Source organism: Pteropus medius, unplaced genomic scaffold (assembly GCF_902729225.1).
Source record: "Pteropus medius unplaced genomic scaffold, Ma_sr-lr_union100, whole genome shotgun sequence".
Classification (NCBI taxonomy): Eukaryota; Metazoa; Chordata; class Mammalia; order Chiroptera; family Pteropodidae; genus Pteropus; species Pteropus medius.
The window spans coordinates 576,897-600,979 of NW_024347852.1; the positions used below are offsets into that span (position 1 = coordinate 576,897).

Consider the following 24,083-nt stretch of genomic DNA (forward strand, 5'->3'; position numbering starts at 1 on the left):
ACCGCAATGGCCTCCTATCCCCGGGGCCCTCCGTAACCCTCGAACCCCTCAATTCCACGCTCCCCACCCCCGCCCCGCTCCGGTGTCCCCCGGCCGCGCTCTCACAGTTCCGGATGTCGGAGATGAACACGGCGAGCCCCCGCATCCCATCGCCCTTGGACACGGCCGGCATGATGGCGGTGGTGTCGGCTCCAGGCCCGGCCGGGCAGGGCGCAGCGCAGCGGGGGCTGGCAGGCGGGGGCCGGGAGGGAAGGACCCCAGGCAACGCGGAGGAGCCCAGCCGGCCGCGGGGGGAGGGCGGGCTGGCGGGCAGGCGGGCGGGCTAGCAGGCCGCAGCTCCGCCCCCGGCCCCGCCCCTCCCCGCCGCCGCCTGAGCTCTCCGCCGCCCATTGGCTCTAGTTGCTGCCGCTCAGACTCGGGCTCTCCCCCGCGCCCTCCCTCATTGGCCGCAGGACAAAGGCACGCCGCTACGATTGGTCCAGCGACCCGCTATTTCCGTTCGGGAGAGGGGAGAAGGCGTTGCTTGAGAGGTGGGCGGAGCTTGGGTACGTACTGTTGGACCGCCCCCCGCACGGCCGGGTGCGGTAGTGATTGGCTTCAGACACTCTCCTGCCCCGGAGGGATTGACGTGAAGGCAGGCGGGGGAATCGTGCTTGAGGAGGCGGGGCTTGTGTTGACTGACACCAATGAACGTGTAGATCGCCCCCTGAGGCGTCGCCGATTCGCCGGGACGGTCCTACTCCCGCCCCCAAAGGGGCGGTTGTGTGGGCGGGAGGAGGGCGATGAAAGGTGGAGAAGGATGGGGAAGGGAGGGCGTCACTCAGCTGGGCCGGGATAGGTGGAGCGTCGCCTGCAATTCCCTGCTGCAGAGAAGGGCATGGGAGGGGCAAGAAAGCGTGAGTTGTTTACTGCGCAAGCGTCCTTCTGTTCCCCTTTCTTCGCACCCTCTCCACCTCCGGCTCCTAAAATCTTGCAAAAGACCTCCCTGCCCGCTCGTCTCCCTTATCGAGCGGCCAGGAAGTCGAGACCTAACTTGTCGGGAGACCAAGAATCCCAGGGCACAGGAAACTGTAAATCAAGTCTAGACCCATTAAGCAGAGGTTAAAACTGAGGTCCAGAGCGGTTGAATGACTTGCCCAAGGTCGCACAGCTAGGTAGTGTCACAGCTGGGATTTAAATTATATTTTTGGCTCTTAACCGCTTTTCAAGACACAATTTTTGTTTTTGTTTTTGGGTTTTTTTTGCAATGATAACGCCATCATACAGATACCAAGTCAAAATTCTGACTCTTTCCTCCAGTAGATTTGGCATTCCTGAGCAAGAATCGTTGAAAGAAAGGAACACGTGAAACTAGCCTAAGCACCACCCTTCAGCGTCACAGAAACCCGCTTTAGTTGACTGGCAAAACCTCCTGAACTCCAGCGTCCCGGGCTATTGAGAAATTTGGGGCAAAGGGTACTGGAAGAGTCCATGTCTGTCACCGAGGAGCTAAATCCCACCCACCACCCTTTTCTAATCTCAGAAGCCCAGGATACTTGGAATAAGCCTTGGGGGAGTGTCCTGGCTCCAGGGAACGTCCACTCTGAGTCCTGGGCGGGGGGCGCGGTCAGAGAAGCGCCCCCCTCCCCTCATTCAATGGATTTGTCCATTTGGGTTTCCAGGAATGGGGCTTGGGAAAGTCCATTCTGACTTCTAGGAGGACAGCCATCACCTAGCTCTTTTAGTGACCAAGAGAGTCCATTACTAATAAGGGTTGGAGGGTGCTATCTGCCCGTAAAGAACAGAGAACGGGCCCATTAAAAACAACACACAAATTATTAGGCCCAGGAGTTGGAAACAGTCCTATTTATGGAAGATAGGGATCCGAGGACAAGTCTGTTTGTTACGTGAGAGGATGCACTTTCTCCCTGAGGATAATGCCATTAAAAAATATGTGTATATGTATACATATATACATATATATACGTGTGTATATATATATATATATCTATGTATATATATATCTATGTGTGTGTATATATATATCTATGTATATACGTGTGTATATACGTGTGTATATACATAGACATATATATATATATATATATATATATATGTCTATATATATACACACGTATATATATGTATATATATAGTAGTGGGGGTTCTAACTGGTCTGTTTTTTGAGGGTTGTTAAGAGAGACATCCAGAGTCCCAAGAACAAAAATCTGTCACTACCAAATGGGGGAAAAGCCACCCCTCTTCCAGGCCTCAACTCTCCACCTCGGTCTCCCCCACCGCTTCCGACCCTTCACAGAGCCCCACCTGAGATCAGATGGAGTTAATTCTGAGTTCTTGGTGTGGGTAGACGGTGGAACTCCATCTTCTCCCAACTCCTTCCAGAGCCCATGAATTAGCCAAAACTTAATTTTTAAGACAAGACCTAAAGCAAAGTCACCAGGGTCTAATGAGGAGTTATTAGGGAAGAAAGACAAACTTCTGGAAAATCTGGGACTAGTAGATCCTACATGGGGGCCATATAAGTAAGTATACCGTGGGTGCCACAGGTATAATTTTCTATTTACTCCGGCTACGTTAAAAAAATAATAAAACGGAAAAGTGAAATTAATTTTAATAATGTATTTTATCTGACCCGATATACCCAAATATTATCAGTTCAACGTTTTTGGCATTCTCATTTTTCTAAGTCTTTGAAATCCCATTTTTGTGTGTTCGTTTGTTTTTATAGCACGTCTTAGTTGAGACTCACCACATAGCAAGTGCTTAGTAGTCACAAGCCATTGGTAGTGGCTGTGATATCGGTCGGCATAGAATTATAGGACCAGATTTGAGCAAGACCATTCTTGGGCTCAGAGGCTCAGGGGCTGACCCATTGCTAAATTTTAAGGCCAGGCCACAAACAAGTCCACGTTTGGGGGTCTAGATGAGGTTCGAGCAAGTCCTTTTAGGTTTTAAGGCAGAGCATTAAGAGAGAACCCCAGAAGCACCTTGAGGAGCTCATGGACTGAACCATCAATAGCTTCTAAGACTCTGACCTGAGCAAATCAACTCTTGACTTTCTCCAGAAATACTGGACTCACCCCCAGTCTTCCAATTTTGGCAAAAAGGCCCTCCATCAATCACCCAAGCACTCATCCTAGAGTGCCTCCTGTCCCTGATCTCGAACCAAGGCCACAGCACATCCCACAGCCAGCCTCCTCCTTCCATCGCCCCTGCCTCACCCGTGCAGGCCATCCTTAACTGTCATCTCTTGCCTGGAACCTGCCGCGACATCCCTTGCTGCCCTCCCTGCTCCCATCTTAGCCACCCATGGTCTATTCCCTACACGAACCCACGTGCTTTTTATGACATCGGTCAGCCGTGTCCTTCCCCAGATTAAAGACCCCAGTCACGCTGGCTTCCTCTTGGCCATTCTTACTCTCCAGATACATGCCTACACCCCCACCCCAGCTTTCCCCGTGGCTGCCCCTCCTCCCTCAGATCTCAGCTCAATGGCGCTGCTTCCGAGAGAACTTCTGAAATCAGGAGTTAGGAACTTAAGGTTCGTTCTCAAACACGTTATCGAGTAGTTTTTAAAAATATATAATATACGGTAACGGAAAGAAACTAGACTTGAGGTGATGAGCTCAAAATAGAGTATACGGATGTTGAATTATAATGTTCTACACCTAGATGTTATATATCGTCATCAACCAACGTTACCGGAATAATTTTTTTTAAAAAACGCCTACAGCACCTGGTCTTCCTAGGTGGTCTCCCATCCAAGTACTACCCAGGCCCGACCCTGCTTAGCTTCCGAGATCAGAAGAGATCGGGCTCGTTCAGGGTGGCATGGCCGTAGACTGGAATAAATTTAATAAAAGAGAAAGAACGCAAATAAAATATTAAACATTTCATTATAGACATTTTCATATATACCCCAAAGCAGAGGGTATAACGCACCCCGTATTCCCAGCTCCAACAAGGACCAACACGGACCTTTATTATTTCATCCACGACCCTCTCCATTTCTCTTCCCCACCTCTGCTGGATTATTTTAAAGCAAGCCCCCTCATCATACCATTTCATCCCCATCGCCCAGTTTCTCGCCCAAAATTTCATTATGAATAGGGTCTTTGCGGATGATCAAGTTCAGGCGAAGTCATTTGGGTGAACCCTGAGCCAATATGACTGTGTCCTAAAAAAGGGGACACTCAGACACAGCAGTAGACAGGGATGGAAACAATATGAAGACCCACGGGGAAGATGGCCATCTATAAGGTAAAGAATTCCTGGGGCTACCAGAAGCAAGGAGAGAGGCCAGCGACAGATTGTCCCTCACAGCCTCAGAGGGAACCAGCCCTGCCAACAGCTTCATCTGGGACTTCTGTGATTCAAGCCCCTCAGTCTGTGGTACTTTGTTACGGCAGCTCCAGGAAACGAATACCAAATTCCAATCCTTCATGCCTAGCACTGACTATATAGTTCCATGTTTATTTCGATTCTTTATTCATAGGCGAAATTCAAACACAAATTTGTGCACCGGGGATTAGTGTAAATCGATGAGCTTTGACAAATGCTCACACCTGGTTCTGATTCTCTTTATACCACTTACCGACATCTGGTATTTTTTGTGTGTTTCTGCCTATTGCCTGCCGGCCCCCTCCCAGCCCCCCACAGAATGTAAGATCCTTCAGGGCCGGGGCTCCACCCTCATTCGCCACCATCTCCCAGATCCCGGGAAAGTGCCAAGTTCGAGTCCGGGGCACGCATGAAGAATCAAGTATGAATGTGGGGGGCTGGGTGACACCCCTGTTAGTATCAGGGAGAGGGAAGTTGGGCTCCTCCCCAGAACTGAGAATTAATAACTCCAGAACCAATGGGCCTGCCCATTGTAAGTTCTGGACTAGAATGAAGCAGAGGGACACATCGGGGTAGAAACAGAATCCTGGACAAGAAGGGTTCGCTAAGCCCCCCGGGGGAACAGCTGAGCCGGCACCTCCCTCTGCCCCCGTTCCCCCCCTTAATGAGGCCCAGTGGTTAGGTCCTTTATGAGGCAGGCTTGTAGGGTCAGAGACTTTGAGGGTCAGTGGTCAGAGGAGTCTCAGAGGAAGGAGCGCCTGGGAGCAGGGCCCCCACACGCCATGGCGAGCGTGGTGGTGAAGACGATCTGGCAGTCCAAAGAGATCCATGAGGCTGGGGACCCCCCTGCGGGGATCGAGAGCCGCTCCCAGCTGGTCCCCGAGGTTCCTGGGGGGGTGACCAGCCCAGTCAAGGGGATCGCGAAGAAAAAGAAGGCTGTGTCGTTCCACGGGTGGGTTTGTCGCACCCTGTCGGGAACGGTCCTAGCGCCCAGCACTGCGTCCGACAGCGTGCGAGTCCCACCGTGGGTGCTGGAGGAAGGGGAAGGGGAGGAGAGGAGGAGGAGGAAGAGGAGGCCAGAGGGCCTGGGGAAGGAGGAATAAAGAAAGCGAGAGGTAGAGAGGAAGGAGAGAGCGGAGACAGAGGGAGGAGGGGCGTTAAAGGGAAGAAGAGAGAGGTCAGGTTGGAGTCAGGGAGAGCTGGGGGCGGAGGCGGGAGGGCCGCACCCCACCGAGGCCACATGTTGACTGACCCTCCTGCCCGGCTCTCCTCCCCAGGGTGGAGCCTCGCATGTCCCATGAGCCAATGCACTGGTGCCTGAATCTCAAGCGGTCCTCGGCTTGCACCAATGTGTCCCTGCTCAACCTGGCTGCCATGGAGCCCACCGACTCCTCGGGGACAGACTCCACCACGGATGACAGAGGCCCACTGGCACTGCCTGTTCCCCCTGCGTCCCCCACTCCACCCTGGGCTCCGGATGACCCAGACATCACGGAAATACTGGTGAGGGGCCCCTGGCCGGGGAAGATGGTCCTGATCCTGGGGGTAGGCAAATACTGGGGGGTAGGGGGTTCTTCTTGGTTCTGTCACTCTTCAGAGCCAAGAGGAACTGCCTCCTCCTCCTGTAACGGCCAGCCATGAATCTGTCCATCCTTGCTGAGTGATGCCTGCTGCCAGGGAGCTGGTCTTTAGTTCATTCAGTCACTCCCCAATGTCCTGCGTGAGGCTGGGGTCACAGAGAGGAGTCAGGCCAGGTCCAAGCCCTGGGGAAGCTCTCGGTCTGGTGGGGACAACAGGCATAGATTGGGGCGATAAAATCCGTAATAGAGATAACACCAGTGATCACAGAAAAAAGGCCCTCAAATCAGGCTGCGGGGGGGTGGGGTGGGTATCAGGGAAGGCTTTCTGGAGGAGGCCATGTGGGAACTGGGCTTTGACGGCTGCGTAGGAGTTCGCCGAGGGGCACACCTAAGAATCTGGGGCAATGATGGGAGGAGAGCAAGATCTAGGGGAACTTAGAGAATTCCTGACTGAAGCACAGAGGACTATAGCTTGGTCCTTTAACTGTCAACCCCGTCCCCTGCCAGGCTTCTCCCCAGCCAGGCCCCGATCCGGGCTGCATGTGGACATCGTGAACTACACTAACAACAACCGCAGTCATAATGATGCTAATAAGACGCACTAGTGTCTCCCGAGCACTTTCTGTGTCCCGGGAACCTCAACTTCCTCATTTGTGTTCCTTAAATGCCTACGATGTGCCAGGCACTGGTCTAGGAGCAGGAAATCCAGCAGTCCCCAAGACAGAGCCCTGGGTATAACCGTACTCACGTCACGAGGTTGCCGTGACAAGTGCAGTTCATTCGTGTGAAACGTTTAGCACGAAAGCCAGCTAGACGTCCGGAGAAAGTGTTGCTTGTTATTATGAGTCACCCCCATTCCACAGATGAAGATACTGAGGTCCGAAAAGGTTTCAGAGCATCCCCCAAGGTCACACAGCTTGTAGGCAGGATAGCCGGGCTTAGGAGTCGGCGGGGGACGGCGAGGGCAGGGGGGCTCTCTCTGCATCGTCTTGGGTGAATCACTGCGGAGGCCCAGCCGGCCATGGTCAAGGAAGACTTTGCAGAAAAGGCAAACCCAAAGACAAGGAAGGCGTTCCCCAGGAGGAAGGCAGGGAAGGGCATTGCAGCCAGCTGGAATGACATGTGCAAAGGGACGGGGGCAGATGAGAAGAATCCAGGGAAGGGAGATAATTACAGGTTGCTCCCCGTGGCCGGGTGTGGGACATGAGACAGACGAGGCTAGAGAGGGGCAGGGCACAGGCCACACAGGCCGAGACACACAGGGACTCTCGGTGTCCCCGTGGGGCCGTCAAGAGTCCATGGGCCGGGGAGAGAGAGGAGCGACTTGGGCTATTGGCCCCATTCCCATCCACGGAGCGCCTACCATGTGCCAGGCTCTGTGCCACGTTCCTAGGGCGGGGACCTCGTCTTCCTCTTTCAGAAGTTCTGTAAGGGAAGCGGCGTCGCTACCAATTTAATGATGAAAAGGAACATAACTGAGGTCTAGAGGGACAGCGTGACCTCTGCGGCTTGTAAGAAGCGGGGCCAGCACCGGAAGCCTAGCGGGACTGACATTAAAGCAAAAGTCCCTTCTCCCCCGCAAAGACTCCTGGGTAGGAGACATTGGAAGGGTAGAGACTGGAGGCTCAAGAGGAGGCTGGGCAAGGGTCCAGGGTAGGAGAACCAGATGGAGAGAAGGGAACGGGACAGGCAGATCTCAGCGAGAAAGATGGCCCGGAGACGACCCCTCCCCCAACCAGAACAGCTTCTTCCCTCCCCCTGTGAACATTACTCAGGCGGCGCTTGCAGAGGTCTGCCTCCCACGAGCTGCGTCTGAGTCATGTCCCCCAGTGGATCGTGATGCCTGAAAAAGAGCCCTGGACCGCCAGGATCAAGGCCTGATGCAGCCGCCAGCTCGCTCTGGGGCGGGCGGGGTGCATCAGTCCCTACGGGGCCTCTGGTTCCTTCTCTGTGAAACGGGAGAAGTAATGACGGCCAACGGCTGGGGGTCAATGGGGAGGTGGGCAGTAAGAACACCTCCTGGCACTCAGCTACATCAGGAGGGAGAGCTGTAGAGAGAGGCGAGACAGACAACTGGACAAAGAGGTTAGAGAACCACGGGGCATAGAGATCCTGCTAGAGAGAGTGGCAAATTCCGGATTGGACAGACACAGTGGGAGATTGTTGTCCACAGACTTATCATCGAGGCTGCTGAGAGGTTTTGGTTCTAAGTCCCTTCCTGGTAGATCCCAACCCATTGTCCTTATTTGTCAAGAATGCCGACACTAATCCCTGGGCTCGGCTTACTGACTACCTCTTGACCGTTCCTACTGCCCTCCGAGCCAAGTATCAACATTCGCATTTTATGAGAAAGGAAACCAAGGTGGGCTTGGAGCGGGAAATTGGACTACCAAATTGGAAGGATGTGGGTGGCCAAGGAGGACTTTGTCCCAGGTCTCTGGCCCCCCCGTCACGCTATTCACTTCTCAGGCCAGGATGACAGGCTTTGCCTTCGCCACTCCCCTCTTGAGTGCTCAGTGAAGCTAAAACTCACCTCCAGGGAACCCGGCTGCCCTTATTTCAAAGAAATATGGACCAGGGGACTTTCTGGTCCAGCCTGTGTTCCTTCCAATAGCAGCCCCGCGCAGGTAACTATACTCCCACCTGCATTTTACAGGTAGGGAAACAGACAGAAGGAGGTGAAGTCCCCTCCCTGAGGTCCCACAGGTAGTAAGTCGGAGAACTGAGCTGACCCCAGGACTTGCTTCCTAGTTTCCCAGGACAGCTACCCATAGGAAACCCAAGACCTTCAGGGTCTTCAGTTTTAAAAGATCAATTTGTGTATCGGTTAGCTATCGCTGCGAAACAAATTTTCCCAAAACGTCCAACCACAAGCCTGGAGTGGCTCAGCTGGCTGGTTCTGGCTTGGGATTCCTCCTGATTTGGGCAAGGGCTGCAGTCTTCTGACGGCTTGACGGGGGCTGGGGGTCGTCATTCCAAGATGGCACACTCACATGGATCTCGGTTGGAGGCCTCAGTCTCTGGTCACCTCAGTGACTGCTTAAGACATGACGGCTATCATTCCATAGAGTGAGAGAGAGACATCAAGAAGCCATAGTTCCTTTTATGAACTAGTCTCTTAAGTCACATACCATCACTTCTGCTTTATTTTAGTTACTAGCTATGTACCACTAAGTACACAGCCAACAGGCAAGTGAGGGGAATAAGGTTCATGTCTTAAAGGAGCATCTACAAACTTATGGGCATGTTTGAAACCACCGTGGTTTTGTGGAGTGTTTTGTAGATATCTGTCATTGGGATGAGGAAGTTCCCTCCTATTTCTAGTTTGTTGAAAGTGTTATCATAAAAGGGTGTTGGATTTTGTTAAATGCTTTTTCTCAATTGACGTGATCATTTTTTTTCCTTTTATTCCATTATACGATTTACTACATTAATTTGTAGGTCGAACCAATCTTGCATTCGGGGATAAATCCTACTTGGTTATGGTATATAATCCTTTTTTATATGCTGCTAGATTTGTTTTGTTAGGATTTTGTCAAAGGTTTTGTGACTGTCTTCAGAAGGGATATTGGTCTGTAGTTTTATTTTCTTGTGATGTCTTTGGTTTTGGTATCAGAGTGATACTGGCTTCGTGGAACAAGTTAGGAACTGTCCCTTACTCTTCTATTTTTTGGGAAATTTTGAGTTAGATTCATAGCGATTCTTTTTTAAATGATCGATATAATTAACCAGTGAAGCATTCTGATACTGGGCTTTCCTTTGTTCGAAGATTTTTTTTTTTTAATTACTGACTCAGTCTCTTTACTTGTTATGGATCTATTCAGATGCCCTAGTTTTCGAATCAGTTTTGGTAGTTTGAGTTTTCCTAAGAAGTTTTCCATTTCATCTAGGTTATCGAACGTGTTGGCATACAGCAGTTCATAGCATTCCCTTAACATCCTCTTTCTGTAAGCTTGGTAGTAAAGTCCCCTCTTCCTGATTTTACTAATTTAAGTTTTCTCTCTCATTTTTGTGGTCAGTCTAGCTAAAGATTTTTCGATTTTGATGACCTTTTCAAAAAAAACACTTCTCGTTTTGTTGATTGTATCTACTATTTTTCTAGCCTCTATTTCATGTTTTACCATTCCAATCTTTACCATTTCCTTCCTTCTACTAGCTCTGGGTTTAGTATGCTATTCTTTTACTAGTTTCTTAAGGTGGAAGTTTAGGTTATTAATTCTGAGTTCTTTTTCGATGTAGGGTGTTTAGGGCACTAAATTTCCCCCAAAGTATTGCTTTCCCTGTATCCCATAGGTTTGGGTATGTTGTGTTTTCATTTTCCTGCATCCCAAAGTATTTTTTTAATTTCCATTATGATTTCTTTTTCTACCCATTGGTTGGTTGAGTGTGTCGTTTAATTTCCATCTATTTGTGAATTTCCCTAATTTTTTTTTTTTCCTATTGATTTCTAAGTTAATTCTACTGAGGTCATCAAGATCGGAAAACATACTTTGTATCACCTTAATCCTTTTAAATGTATGGAGACTCGTTTTAAGAACATTTCATATGCACCTGAGAAGAATATGTATTCTGCCCTTGTTACGTGGAGTGTTCTACAGATGTCTTAGGTCTCGTTGGATCACAGTGTTCACATTTTCTACCTCCTTGATCTTCTCTCTAGTTGTTCTATCCATCATCGAAAGCGAAGTATTGACATATCCAATGATTACTATGGAATTGCCAATTTCTCTCTTCAATTAGGTCAGTTCTTGCTTCGTGTGTTTTGAAGTTATGTTAGGTGCATATATATTTATAATTGTTATATCTTCTCAGTGGCTTGACTCTTAACTGCTTTTGCCAGGTTTCTTCCTTGTTTTTAGGGAAGTGTGGGATTCGGGGGGTTCCCGATTCCGCCACTTTGCTGATGTCACCTTAACGCGATGTTTTTAATCACACTTGTTCTCCAAAGCAATTACGCAAGAAATAGGATGTTGTCCCGTACCAGAATAGAAGAAACTCGTTCTCTTTGCTCTTCGTGTATTAGTTCCAGAACTGAAAGAAACCAAAATAACCAGTTTAAGCAGGATGGTTTATTTCTCACATAAAAAGCCTCAACAAGTAGAGCAGGTCTCTGCTCTTTTCAATGCAGCAGGTCACAGGCTCCTGTGTCCTGGTGACTCAGCTATGAAGTCACAAGTTTGGCTGCTGTGACAAAAAAAAAATACAAAACAGCATGGCTTAAACAAGATGGAAAAATGTTCCCTCTGTGTATAAAAGTCTTCGTAAGTGGTTGGAATTGCGTATGGAGGCTCCGCAGAGTTGGGATTCAGGCTTCTTCTGTCTTGTTCTATCTTTCGTCTCATGGTCCGAGATGGCTGCCATGGCTTTAGCCATCGACTTTGCATTCCAGCCAGTAGGGAGAAAGAAGTGGAGACGTTTTCCTTCTTTTCCTTTATAAAAAGTATGCCTTGGAAACTGTCTACATTATTCTCACTCACATTCCAGTGGCCAGAACAGCCCCATGGTCACACCTGGCTGCAAGGGAGCCTGTGAAATGTGGCCTTTGGCTGGGATGTCACGTGCTAGGCTACATCTTCTATAAATGTGCAAGAGCTGAGAGCGGATCCTGCCACATGCATCGCTCCTGAGCCGGTCCTGGCAGGAATCACAAAGGATTTTATAATGATAATAGGTAGCGATGATCAGAGGCCACATGGTGCCCTGGTTTAAATCAAAGACTCTGGGTTTAAATTCTGACAAGGCCACCTCGGGTACTGTGTACCTGGGAGTACAAGAGACTTTCTGAGCTTCATTCGCCTCCCTTGCGGAATGGGCCGAATCGCCTCGGAGGTATGGCTGAGAGGAATAAAAGAGAAAATGGATGTAAGAGCTTGGCCTGGTGCACAGTGAATGCTTGTGTCTGAAAAGTGGCTGATCTTTAGAATTCTCCAGTGCCTGGAAAGACAGTGCATGTGTTTTAAATCTATCTTATTTATGTCTGTGGACTGTTTGGTTGAGCCTGTTTCTCTATCCACGTGCCCTTCCCGCCCCACCGCCATGTCTGAGTGCTCCCCCCGTCCCCGACTCCCTCCTGGTCCAACTTATTTTTCTTCCCATCTGCCAAGCAGAAATCACATCCACCCCTGGTTTTATGGTGCAGGGATCAGAGAGGTGCGGCCCTGGCCCAAAGTGCCACCCCAGGACAGGATCAAGGTGTGAAGCGAGGCGCCCCCCGCTCAGGTCTAGAGTTTTCCTTGGGGTTGGGGTTTGCGCCCACACACCCATGACCTCCCTGTCTCCCATCCTTCCCCAGAGTGGGGTCAACAGTGGACTGGTCCGCGCCAAAGACTCTATCACCAGCCTGAAGGAAAAGACCACCCGGGTGAATCAGCACGTGCAGACGCTGCAGGTGTGAGAACTCCCCGCCCCCTCCAACACCTCCCTTCCTCCATGGCTACCCTGCCCTCTTAGAGCCCGCCTCCAACTCACCACATCATCGCTCCCATAGCCCAGCTGGGGAGGTAGAGGCTGAGAAGGAAAAGCAAACTTCCCAGGTCCAGCCTCTCCTCCCCATGGGGTGTCCCCCTGAGGCCCCGGCTAACCCCTCGTCTCTTCCATGTTCCAGAGTGAGTGTTCTGTGCTGAGCGAGAATCTGGAGAGGAGGAGGCAGGAGGCGGAAGAACTGGAAGGGTACTGTAGCCAGCTCAAGGTGAGCCGTTGAGGGGCCGGAGTGGGCTGGGCCAAGGGAGTGGACGTAGGAAGAGGGGGGCACGGAGCGGGAGGTGGGAGGAAGTGGAAACGTAGCACGGAGAGGTTGAAGGGGGAAGCCATCCCTTTCACCAAGGGACCCCGCCCGGGTCCCATGGGCAGACCACGAAGCGGAGGGCAAACGCTGGGGGAGAAGCCGGCGTGTCTCCATGCGGCGTCAGAGCCCGTGTGGAAACGGGGGAAGGGCTGGGAGGCGGGACTGGAATGGGAAGGCAGGGCCCCCGCCCTGGTGTCCTGACCCAGGAGAACTGCCGGAAGGTGACCCGGTCGGTGGAAGATGCTGAGATAAAAACCAATGTCCTGAAGCAGAACTCGGCCCTGCTGGAGGTATGGGGGTGCGGGCGGGGGTCCCAGGGTTTGGTGAGGGGATCGGGGGCTTGAGGTTCTTGAGGTAGACTCCAGGTGCGACTTCGCGCCCTGCCGCTGCCACCCTCACACCGCCCCTGTGTGTTCACGGTCACACTTCTCGGTGCACAGACATAGTCAGGTGCGAGAGAGAGACCTGTGTCGGACCTTGAGTGGGAACGCCCATCCCGCCCACTTATTTCCCAGTGAAACGTGGGAAAAGCCTCAGTCGTTCTTCCTTTGATACTCTGAAGGATCAGACTGGGGTGGAGGGCTGGACAGAGACAGAGAGGCAGCCAGCAGGAGGTTAAAGTGAGTTGGACTCCAGCTCGGCTTCAAACGGGACGAACGTCCCCAGGAACAGCAAGTAGGAGTCCATTTACTTCCATTGGACTTCTCAATACCCCAGCCCCATGTTCATTTACTTTCCAATCTGGGAGATTCATTGGCTGGATTTGAGGATAAAGGTGGGCATGGGAGGTGAGGGGCTGGCCGCAGTGACGCTGCCCTCCTTCCGTGTCCCAGGAGAAGCTGCGCTACCTCCAGCAGCAGCTGCAGGACGAGACGCCTCGGAGGCAAGAGGCCGAGCTGCACGAGCTGGAGCAGAAGCTTGAGGCCGGTCTCTCCCGGCAGGGCCTCTTCCCGGCTGCCCAGCCCCCAGGCTGCTCCGGCCCTCCTGGGAGCCCCGACGAGCCCCCGCGACCACGAGGCCTGGCCATAGGCGGCTGGGGAATGGGGCCCCGATCAGGGGAGAGCCCCATCGTGAGCGAGCAGGAGTTGCAGAAGGTCTCCGCCGGCCTTGAGGAGCTGAGGTGAGCGGGATCCGGGGGTGAAGCCTGGAAGATCTTAGGGGACAGGTCCTAGAGAGTAGAGTGTGCTCTGGGGGTGGCGACCTGGCAGGACAGGACTCCGAAGAACTGAGTTTTTGAGTACAAGGCTGGCGGAAGGGAAGTCTGGAGAAACTGAGGCAGGTGGGCTCTTTTTTAGAGGGGGATCCTTGGAGGCTGCAAAGGCAAGGGATCGGGGTGAGGGTGCTTTGAGGAGGCAGTCTCGGGGAGCCGATGTGGAGCTGGGGGACAGGACCAGGGAAGGGCCATATCTAATAAGCGGATAGAGGATATGGGAGGATTCCAAAAACTAAACAGGACACCAGAACTTGGGGACTGGGTGGGTCATGAGCCACGAAGTGGGACGAGGTCTTGGTGGGGTGGGGCCTTGACCGCTTCCTTACCTCTGCCCCTCTAGGAGGGAGGTGTCATCGCTGACAGCCCGGTGGCATCAGGAGGAGGGGGCGGTCCAGGAGGCCCTGCGGCTGCTGGGGGGCCTGGGCGGCAGGCTAGACGGCTTCCTGGGCCAGTGGGAGCGGGCGCAGCGCGAGCAGGCGCAGACGGCGCGGGGCCTGCAGGAGCTGCGAGGCCGGGCAGACGAACTGTGCACCTTGTAAGGGCCAAGGCGCGGGGGTGGGGCCGTGAGGGGGCGGGGCATCGCGAGAAAGGGGTGGGCCAATCAGCCGGGGCCGAGCGATCGCGAGCAGAGAGTGACAGGTGCGAGCCCCAATTAGAGAGTAGGGAGGGACGTGTCATGCCTAATTGAGGGAGGCAGAGCCAATTAGAGAAGAGCTGTTCTATACCTTAAAAGGACAAAGGGAGGAGCCCAGTAGGAATAGCGAAAGCCAATCAGAGACCAAGGAGGGCCATACCAGCCCTTAAAACACAAAAGGAGCAGCCAATCAGAGCGGAAAGGGACAGAGCGTGGTAGAGTATGCAGACGAGCTGGAGACCGAAGGTGCTAATCGTGGGCACAGCCCTGGAGAGGCGACCTCACAGCACTGGTTACTCTCCCGCCTCAGGGTGGAGCGGTCAGCTGTGTCTGTGGCTTCACTGAGGAGCGAAATGGAGGGGCTGGGCCCGGTGAAACCGATTCTAGAGGAACTGGGGCGGCAATTTCAGAGCTCTCGAAGAGGGTCTGACTTCTCCATGAACCTGGACCGGGTCCCCCAAGGTTCCTGTGCCCGCTGTGCCAGGTAAGGGGCCCAGGCCTGGCCCGCAGGTGTATTCTGGATCAAAACATTGAGGGAAATGAGCAATTTGCAAGAACGGAGCGGGGTTCATGGTGGGAGACTCGGCATGCCATGCATGCATGCATGGCAGGACCGGCCAGTCCTGGTGCATTATGGGAGCCACATTTCTTTCCTCCCGCAAGGCGGATTCAGTGTCTTGTGGAACACAAGAAAGACTCGATACATTTCGAGCCTCCGGGATTTCTAGTGCATTGTGGGAAGGTTGGGATGTGGTGCTTGGTGGGAGACTGCGTTTCTCCGTGCATTGTGGGGAAAGTGAAGGCGAGACCTTGATGTATTGGAGAGCCGACGGATAGCACGCTGGGTCCACATTAGGCAGGGGGAGGACTTCCAGTGCAACGTGGGATCAGGCTTAACTAGTGCACTGTGGGAAACGTGAGTTTTGGGTAAACTGAGAGCCATCTGGTGCCCTTCGGGAGTGGCACGGTGGCAACCAAAAGATATCTTATGCACTGTAGGTTGGCCCCAGTGGAATCAGGACCTGGGTGGAGGCTGGGCGGGCAGGCAGGCATGGGGCATCCTGGGAATGGAGTTGGTACGAGGCCTCCTTCACCTGGTGACTACCTTTCCTCCAGCCAGGGGCAGCAGTTGTCCACAGAGTCCCTGCAGCAGCTGCTGGAACGAGCGCTGACCCCGCTGGTGGACGAAGTGAAGCAGAGGGGCCTGGCTCCCGCCTGCCCCAGCTGCCAGAGGCTACACAAGAAGATTCTGGTACCAGGGATCATGGGCCACCATGCCCCATTTTTCTGTCAGGGCAGGGGGAGGGGAGCTCCAGGCGCAAGGTACAGCTGGGTGTGGCAGGATGGGAAGGGTGGAGCGGTGGAGCGCTGGGCTCTAATGCATTGGGGTGGGAAACAGGTGAGCAGGTGGGTGGTAGGTGAGTCATAGGTCGACCTTGGGTGATGGACTTGGGCCCAAAGCATGATGGGACATTGCATCTGGTGCATTGTGAGACACAGGAGACAGACACCAGTCTACAGCTTCATGGACTAAAAGCCTGATTTTCAGTAGACCTCAAGAGGCCACACATTATATAGCATCACTGGGGTCAGACAGGACCCAGTGCACATAGATCACAGCAAGCTAGTGCATCACGGGAGATGGAACCCCACCTCTCTATGGGGTACTGCACCCTAGACTGAAGCCCAAGAGCTGACGGAACTTGAGGCCTGTGTGAATTCTGAAACGTAGAGACCTAATGTATTATGGGATACTGGCCTAAGGTGTGATGGGATGTAAGTTGAGGTGTGTGAGACAGACAAGTCAGGCAGTATGGGACACTGATGTGGCAGAACTATGGGACTAAGACATGATAGGACGTTGGGCCTGGTGCATTCTGGGATATAGGGAGCCAAAGCACTAAGAACTACTATGGTGGCAGGTGCTGGTCTACCGATAAGGAGAGGTGAGGCCTTGTGAATGATGGGATGTGTAAGGTCACATGATGAGATACCGGGGCCCAGACACATATTCAATGCATGATGGTTCACGGGCATTTGGGCACAATATGACAGACGCTGATTTAGTGCTTGCTGGGACATAGATGGCCAGTGCGTCGTGGGATGGTGGGGTCAGTGTCAGGCTGGAGGCACGATGGGATAACCTGGGGGAGGAACTCGGGTCCCATGGGACCCTGCCCCTTGCCCTCCGCGATCCAGCTCCCCCTCCACCCCCAGCCCAGTCAGGCAAGCCCAGCCGCGCCCACACTCCTCTCCCCAGGAGCTGGAGCGCCAGGCCTTGGCCAAACACGTCAGGGCAGAGGCCCTGAGCTCCACCCTTCGGCTGGCCCAAGACGAAGCCCTGCGGGCCAAGAACCTGCTGCTGACGGACAAAATGAAGCCGGAGTGAGGACGGAGGCTGAGGGCATGGGAGGAGGGTGAGGCCTTTGGCACTGGGCCTGAGCCACCCCTCCCCCACTCCAGCTCTGTGACATCGGGGCCACCAGCACCCACTCCCCACGCTCCGTCTTTACAGGGAGAAGGTGGCCACTCTGGATTATCTACACTTGAAGATGTGCTCCCTCCACGATCAGCTCAGCAACCTGCCACTTGAGGGGTCCACGGGGACAATGGGGGGAGGAAGCGGTGGGGGAACTCCCCCAAAACGTGGGGGCCCAACCCCTGAACAATAAATGGCCCCTCATGCTGGCATGAATCCTGTCTCCTTGATGATATCAAAAGATGGCTAGCAAACTGGATGTGACTCAGTCCCCAGCCAGCACGCTATCCGGGTTCCAGGGTTGCTGCTGATGGTCCAGCTCTTTGGAAATGAAATAGGGATAGAACTAAGGTTCTGTGATGCAGTTTGGGCTCGTCAGCCAACATTTTTTTAGGGTGGTTTTTTACTAGATAAATTGTCTATTGCACTATAAAAAAAATTGCCCCAAAATGTAGTCGCTTAAAACAAGAAATATACATCATCTCACAATTTCTGAAGACCAGGAATCTGGGAGTAGCTTAGCTGGATGGTTCTGGTTCAGGGGCCTCGTGAGTTTGCGGTCAAGACGTCAGCTGGGCTGCGCTCATCTGAAGGCGTGACCGGGGCCAGAGGCTGTGCTTCCAGGATGGCCCACTCACGTGGCTCTCGCTTAGAGGCTTCAGTTGCGTGCTGTCTGTTGGCTGGAGGCCTTGGCTTTTCATGGCAGCTAACTGTCCCCAGAGCAAGCAGCCTGAGAGAGAATAGGGCCTTTGATGACCTAGTCTCTCAAGTTGTATATTGTCACTTCTTCTTTTTGTATTCCTTAGAATTGAGTCACTAAGTCATCCCGGGTAGGCCGATGAGTTTAAGATGGACTCGAGCAGGTCACTCATCGCCTGGGGCTTCTCTGAATAGGGCAGGGTGTGCTGCTTCCAGCTGACGAGGTCAGCGGTGCTGAATGGCTGGCAGCGGAAGATGACGGGGCAGCCCGGCTGGAGTGTGCTGTCTTCACTAATCTCAAGAGGGCCTCGCGTCTCTCGGAGGGGCATCTAGAGGGCCGCAGGCTGCTGGGGCGGCGAAGGCATCGATGGCAGAGGGCTGTCCAGTAATTGGGGGTCATGTGGCTGTGTGGGCACTGGCGGAGCTGCTGGGATGTACGGTGGTGGGAAAAGAGGCTCTTCCTCCAGGTCCCCTTGGTGGATGGCTCTTGCTGGCTCTTCTTTGTCCTTTCCCCGAGTCATCGGGCCACAAGTACCTTACTCTGTCTCTGCCTATTTGTGCAGAACCGGGATCAAGTAGGCACTACAGTAGGATTTGCAACTATGAGTCTATGTATGGAAACTGGGCTGGATGTCTAGGGGACCCTGTCACTACCTGGTACATAGTTCTCACAGTGGGGAGGTCCAAGGTCCCTTCCGAAGGCCCTCCTACCCCTAAGGCAGACCACTCAAGCTCACAAAGAGTACGAAATTTTCCTGGGGTCAACTTGACCCCATAATCCCCCAGAAACCTTTCTTAAAATTTTTCAACATACCGTTTAAGACATTTGGCTTAGAGGAACCTCCACTCATAATGCCTCAGGGAGCTCCTAATGGAGGGGGAAAATGGACCTTAAAATTTCAAGTAAATAATTTGACAGAGGGCGCCTATGTCAAAAAGGGCCACTTGGAGATAGACAATTCTTAAGCCGAATCAGCAATTAATTGTCCTCCCTCCCTGTGTATGCCGCCCTGTGTCAGCAACGCAAAGACAGACAAGGGCGGTGGGTGCCTCCTGCAGAGAGGAGACCACTCAGGTGCTCCTCGTCCCAAAGGAGCTTAGGTGACGCCTGGCCATAGCGGACTCAGCTTTGTGACTTATGATCTGGCCGCGTCCCAAAGGAGCTTAGGTGACACCTGGCCATAGCGGACTCAGCTTTGTGACTTATGATCGGACACCGGTCCACTGCCACCCTGGACCATATGCCGTGCACCAATGAATTGCAGAAGAGTCCACTCAAACTCTGTAGCTTTTAGGGGACCTTATGGGTGCCCAGCCGTGGAGCCACAAATCCATACCTGACCGAGTCAAATCGGCCAGGATGCTCATTCACTCACAAATTCACACCTCAGAGGTTAAAACATTGCCCCCCCTTTTTAATTATTTATTATTATTATTTATGCCTACAGCATCTACTCTTCCTAGGTGGTCCCCCATCCACGTACTAACCAGGCCCGACCCTGCTTAGGTTCCGATATCAGACATCGGGCTTGTTCAAGGTGACATGGCCATAGACCGTGGCTCCACTGGGGCACGAACCCAGAACCTTCTGCGTGTAAAGCAGACATGCTAACCGCTACGCTATGGAACCATGGCCACCTCCCTCCTTTTTGGAAGGCCCTGACCTTTGTCTTCCCCTGTTGGGAAGACCCTGACCTGTGTCTTCTAACCGAAGACTTTAGAAGGTGATCAAGCTCCTCTTCTGTCTGGAAACGGGACCTGACTGGGGTGCTGGGCCCTGGGGCCTTACCTTATCCTGTGGCCATTCCTGACGAGTTAGTCTGTCCCTCCTTTGAGTCCGGTTGGGGCTCAGCTGTCCAGAGAGTCAGAGTGTCAGTCGGAAAGAGAACCCGGAATATTTTCAGGTGGCATGCCTCCCCGTTCATCTCTGGGCCCCTCCAGCCCGGCCTGGCCAAGCCACCCGTCCGGCGGCTCAAAGGGCCGCATGGTTGGAATCTCACTGAGACCTCCAGAAATGTTGCGGAAATGTTGCAAGAATCAGACCAGTGAGAAACCAAGCAGCACTTGGAGAGTTGGAGAACTCAGGTTTATTACGCCCAGAAGAGCTAGTGCTCTGAAGATCTGGGCCTCGAGCTCGGGGGCAACTTTACTTTTATAGGGCTTATCCGCGCCATTACAGTCGGCCAGTTGGCATGCGCCACTTGGCTAATTTGCCCTCAGGTGGTTACAGAGCATGGGAGTTGCTATGGGGTTACAGGCAGTTACAGAGTATGAGATTTTTCAAACAGGAACTTAGGCAATACATCTGTTATGAAGACGAAACAAGCAACAGGAAGGAAGAGTCTTTAGTTGATTTTGAGGTCACCCTGCCCTTTGGCCTGTGCGGCAAGCATAGCTACAGAAGCAGAACAAAGCTGACTATAAGGTTAGCTTTTCGAATGAAAATTCATCTTCAGATTATCAGATCGACTGTGATGCGACTGCTTGTGTTCAAGTAACCTTATTTTACTTAATAATGGCCCCAAAGCTGTTCACATTCCTTTTGTTGCAGTATATTGTTATATTTGTTCTATTTTTAGTATTAGTTAATCTTTTACTGTGCCTAATTTATAAATTAAACGTTATCACAGATATGAATGTATAGGAAAAAATATAGTATATACAGAGTCAGGTACTACCCGTGGTCTGAGGCATTCACGAGGGGTCTTGGAATTTATCCCGCGCAGATAAGGGGGAGCTGCTGTGCTTAGGTATAAAGGGTTGGTTACTAGCTAACAGAGAAGGCAGAAAGAGAAGCCTCAGGTATCGTAGTGGGAATCACTACAGGAAGCAGCTACCGCCCCTGGGGCAGGTAAAACAAAGAATGAAGTTTAGAATTACTGGAACGAAACGCCTGGATAAACGGCCCGCTGGAGGCAGAACTCAGACAATGAGGAGGGGACACTGCTCAGACGGCCCAGGTGTGCCTGGGCTCAGAGGACCGCCTGGCACTGCAAAGCATGCTGGTGAAAGGGTGCTGGCATCTCTGAGGGTGCGCAAGACTCGGAAAAACTGCAAACTAGACTTACCAGTTGCTATGGGGAAAGAAGCTGCGTCGGCTGAAGCTGCCGGGAGCCAGAAACTGACCGGAAACAAGCAAGGAGCAAACGGGGAAAAAGCGAGTCCCTTTTGTTTCCTCCAGAATTCTGCAGTCCCTCTGCTGCCCCCTAGTGGCGGTGTGGAGCACAGCCGGTGGGGGAGCGGAAGTGTGGTTTTCAGAACCCCAATCTCACATCCTCATAAAGCCAGGTGTGGGGGAGCCGGTTTGAAACCAGGAGATAATAGCTTAATGACTGGCACATTTAACAATAGAGCGTGCCAAGAACCAGCGACGATGAGCAATCCAATTCCATACCCCTAAGGCCCACATATATTTTTAAAAGAATTCGAATACGTGAAATGCTAATTATTTTTCTGAATAACTAGTCTGAATGCTGTGCTGACGATAGGTCTATCCGAATTACATCGTAGTTTTAATGCAAATTCAATCAAAATCCCAATGAAATTATTTTTAAAGGATTTAATTTAATTATTCTAAAGATCTTCTGAAGAAATAGAGAAAAGCAAAGATTTTTTGTGTGTGTCTATAGAAAATAAGATGGGTTTAAAACTACTATATTAAAATATAAGGTAACACTAATTGGTGTGGTCCCGAATGATTAAAAAGATGGTAAACATTAAAACTGCATATATAATAATATTTGACAAATATTATATATGTCATCATAAAGCAACCAGGAATAGTGAAATTATTCAAAATATTATTTTGGGGATTGCAGGTGTACAATTCTGTGGCATTAATTACACTCACGCTGTTGTGTAACCATCACCACTATTTCTAGAACTTTCCATCATCCCAAACAGAAACTGTACTCATTAAACAAAATCTCCTCATTCCCCATTCCTCCCTCCTCCCGGCTCCTGGCAACCACCAGGAACATCTTTTCATGTGCTTATTGGCCATTTGTATATCTTTTCTGGGGAAATGTCTATTCAAGTTCTTGGCCCATTTTTGAATGGAGTTCTTTGAATTTTGTTGTTGTCGCTAAGTTGTAAGAGTTCTGAATATTAACTCCTTATCAGATAAATGATTTGCAAATGTTTCCTCCGATCCTGTGGGTTTTCTTTTCACTCTGGTGATTGTGTCCTTTGATACACAGTTTTTAACTTTGATGTAGTCCAATTTAAATATTTGTTCTTTTGTTGCCTGTGCTTTTGCTGTTGTATCCATGAAATCATTGCCAAATCCAGTGTCGTGGAGCTTTTCCCCTATCTTACGAATTTAAAGTTTTAACTCTTCCATGTAGGTCTTTGATTCCTTTCGAGTTGATTTTTGTATGGGGACAGGGTAAGGTCCAACTCTGTTATTTTGCATGTAGGTATCCTGTTTTCCCAGGACCATTTGTTAAAAAGACTATCCTCTCCCTCACTGAATGGTCTCAGCACCCTTGTCAAAATTCATCTGACCACATACATGAGGGTTTATTTCTGGGCTCTCATTTCTGTTCTATTGGTCCATTTGTCTGTCTTTATGCCAGTAGCACGCTATTTTGCTTGCATTAATTTTATAATAAGTTTTGAAGTCAAGAAGTGTGAGATCTCCTTTTTTTCAAGATGGTTTTGGCTCTTCAAAATACATTGGATTTTTCTATTTCTGCAAAACACGTCACTGGGATTTTCATAGCGGCTGCATTGAGTCTGTAGAACATTTTTGACAGTATCGCCATCTTAACGATATTAAGTCTTCCGATCCAGGTTCACGGGATGTTCACAATTTTTAATTTCATACGTGGCTCACAGTACTGGCTCAAATATTCCTCAAAACAGCACGTTAGTTGACTCTGTCAATCATATCACGTTAATCGGGTGACGAATAAGAAGTGGCAAGTGCAGTGGAGGTACTGGTAAGACATGTGTCCTCCAGAGGGTGGGCAGTTGGTGCTGGGGCTGCAAGAACTGGGCTAATGAGAGCTCGTGGGGTTGACTGGGATTGGCCTTGGATGGTGGGGTTTCATGTGACTGGAGGTGGAAATACAGTAAACTGGGCAGGTGTTCGGGGTCGTCGCTGAAGTTGTGACCGTAGCTGGGAATTCACGGTTGGGCCTGGGGATGGATGGGACCTTTCCTCTTCCTCCACCCTGATCCTCACCTCCACCCCCACCCCTGCCCCGCCCAAGAGCACAGTGATGCCACACGCCCAGCTCACACATCTTTATTGGACCAGATGTGGGATTTCCAAACCCCAATGGGCTGCCTCTGCCCTGCACCAGCCCAGCTGTAGAGACCCTCCTGCAAGTTCCTGGGGAGACCAGCTCCCCACTGGAAGGGGTCAAAAGTTGGTAGTTGTCGTGGGCGCCTTGGAGCCCCTAGAGTGGCAAGGGGGAGATCCGCACCTGTACCCCGAGTCCTCCCCCAGCCCTCTGCACCCTCGTTTAAGACGCTTCCCCTCCTGGAACAGAGAGGCCATGTCCAACAGAGCATCCTCGATGTGCTGCCCCAGCCGGTGGGAATCCTGGAAGGAGAAACGGGTCACGTCCAGGGGACGCGAAGAGAGAGGTTTCTGCAGGCTGAGAAACAAGAGGGCAGGGGTCCCTGACTCCTGGGTTGGAGGGAGGAGGGGGCTGGGGACCAGGACTCTGGGACTGTGGGGTAGGAGGGGGCTGGGGACCAGGACTCTGGGACTGTGGGGTAGAGGGGCTGGGAGTCTGGACTCAGGTTGTAGGAGAGGGGGGAGCTAGAGGGTGCTGGGGATTCAGACTCTTGGGGCCTGAGGAAGGAGGGGGCGGGGCGTGTGTTCACGTCTGTCTCACCGTTTTTGTGCTTGATTTTTTGCTGGAGATGTGGAAGGTGATCGTGTCATCCCCCATGAAGATGTAAGAAACGCCATAACCATGGTCGTCAACCTGGAAAGGGACAGAGTGAGGGGAACGAAAGAGCCTCAGGTCCTCTCCTCCCTCCACCACGCAGGAGTGCAGACCCAATCCCTTCCTCCCTCAGGGCCCATGGTCCAGGGATCTGGGGTCCGGCCGAGTCCCACTCACAGGCCCGAATCCACCACCAGAGGAGACATAGTCGGGGTAATTGTGGACGTCAAACAGGTGGATCTGCTGAACAGGGATCTGGCTGGTGGCCAGCTGCCACTGCTCCGAGTGCACCTGAGGGACAGGAGACGGTCGGTTCACTTGTGCAGTAAAGACAAACAGACTCGCAGGTCCGCGCCCCCTTGGCTCAACTCTACCCCCACGCAACCCCGGCCCTTTCTGACTTCCTTCCCTGGCTGCCCATTTTCCCTAAATCTGGCTTCATCGCCGCTC

At 51.9% G+C, this 24,083-nt stretch overlaps 3 protein-coding genes, 1 long non-coding RNA gene and 1 other non-coding gene across 14 annotated transcripts in view; 1 reads left to right on the top strand and 4 right to left on the bottom strand.

Moving 5' to 3' along the window:
- The window catches only part of AP2A1 (adaptor related protein complex 2 subunit alpha 1), a 26,698-nt gene extending 26,382 nt beyond the window's left edge, over positions 1-316 (bottom strand). The window contains exon 1 of the mRNA XM_039878715.1: positions 46-316. Within this exon, the coding sequence (XP_039734649.1) occupies positions 46-172 (127 nt within the window). The 5' untranslated portion in view covers positions 173-316. The remainder of the gene's footprint in view (positions 1-45) is intronic.
- Positions 317-3,724: 3,408 nt separating this feature from the next.
- LOC120615580 (5S ribosomal RNA) lies at positions 3,725-3,843 on the bottom strand. The gene has a single exon (XR_005656311.1). It is a non-coding gene; the product is annotated as a 5S ribosomal RNA (ribosomal RNA).
- Positions 3,844-5,123: 1,280 nt separating this feature from the next.
- Positions 5,124-17,402, top strand: TSKS (testis specific serine kinase substrate). 7 transcript variants are annotated; one of them, XM_039878637.1, is made up of 11 exons: positions 5,124-5,293; positions 5,619-5,844; positions 12,214-12,309; positions 12,526-12,609; positions 12,912-12,995; positions 13,539-13,825; positions 14,259-14,453; positions 14,863-15,036; positions 15,669-15,804; positions 16,813-16,937; positions 17,068-17,243. In XM_039878637.1, the coding sequence occupies exons 1-11, from the start codon at positions 5,124-5,126 to the stop codon at positions 17,222-17,224; spliced, it is 1,734 nt and encodes a 577-aa protein (XP_039734571.1). In that variant the 3' UTR covers positions 17,225-17,243. The 7 variants fall into 7 exon arrangements, with proteins under 7 accessions (XP_039734571.1, XP_039734565.1, XP_039734566.1 ...); XM_039878631.1 differs by lacking the exon at positions 5,124-5,293 and having other exon boundaries at positions 5,493-5,844; positions 16,770-16,969; positions 17,068-17,402; XM_039878632.1 differs by lacking the exon at positions 5,124-5,293 and having other exon boundaries at positions 5,493-5,844; positions 13,647-13,825; positions 16,770-16,969; positions 17,068-17,402.
- LOC120615534 (uncharacterized) lies at positions 10,969-22,374 on the bottom strand. Its single transcript, XR_005656303.1, has 7 exons — positions 20,799-22,374; positions 19,520-19,582; positions 18,545-18,598; positions 14,644-15,069; positions 14,245-14,450; positions 12,390-14,017; positions 10,969-11,756 (listed from the first exon to the last, which is right to left on the bottom strand). It is a non-coding gene; the product is annotated as an uncharacterized LOC120615534 (long non-coding RNA).
- A 591-nt stretch (positions 22,375-22,965) lies between these two features.
- The window catches only part of CPT1C (carnitine palmitoyltransferase 1C), a 15,489-nt gene continuing 14,371 nt past the window's right edge, over positions 22,966-24,083 (bottom strand). For all 4 annotated transcript variants that reach the window (XM_039878630.1, XM_039878629.1, XM_039878627.1 and 1 more), the window contains 3 exons: positions 23,811-23,924; positions 23,580-23,672; positions 22,966-23,281 (listed from right to left, as the gene is read on the bottom strand). In XM_039878630.1, coding sequence (XP_039734564.1) covers positions 23,099-23,281; positions 23,580-23,672; positions 23,811-23,924 — 390 coding nt within the window. In that variant the 3' untranslated portion in view covers positions 22,966-23,098. The remainder of the gene's footprint in view (positions 23,282-23,579; positions 23,673-23,810; positions 23,925-24,083) is intronic.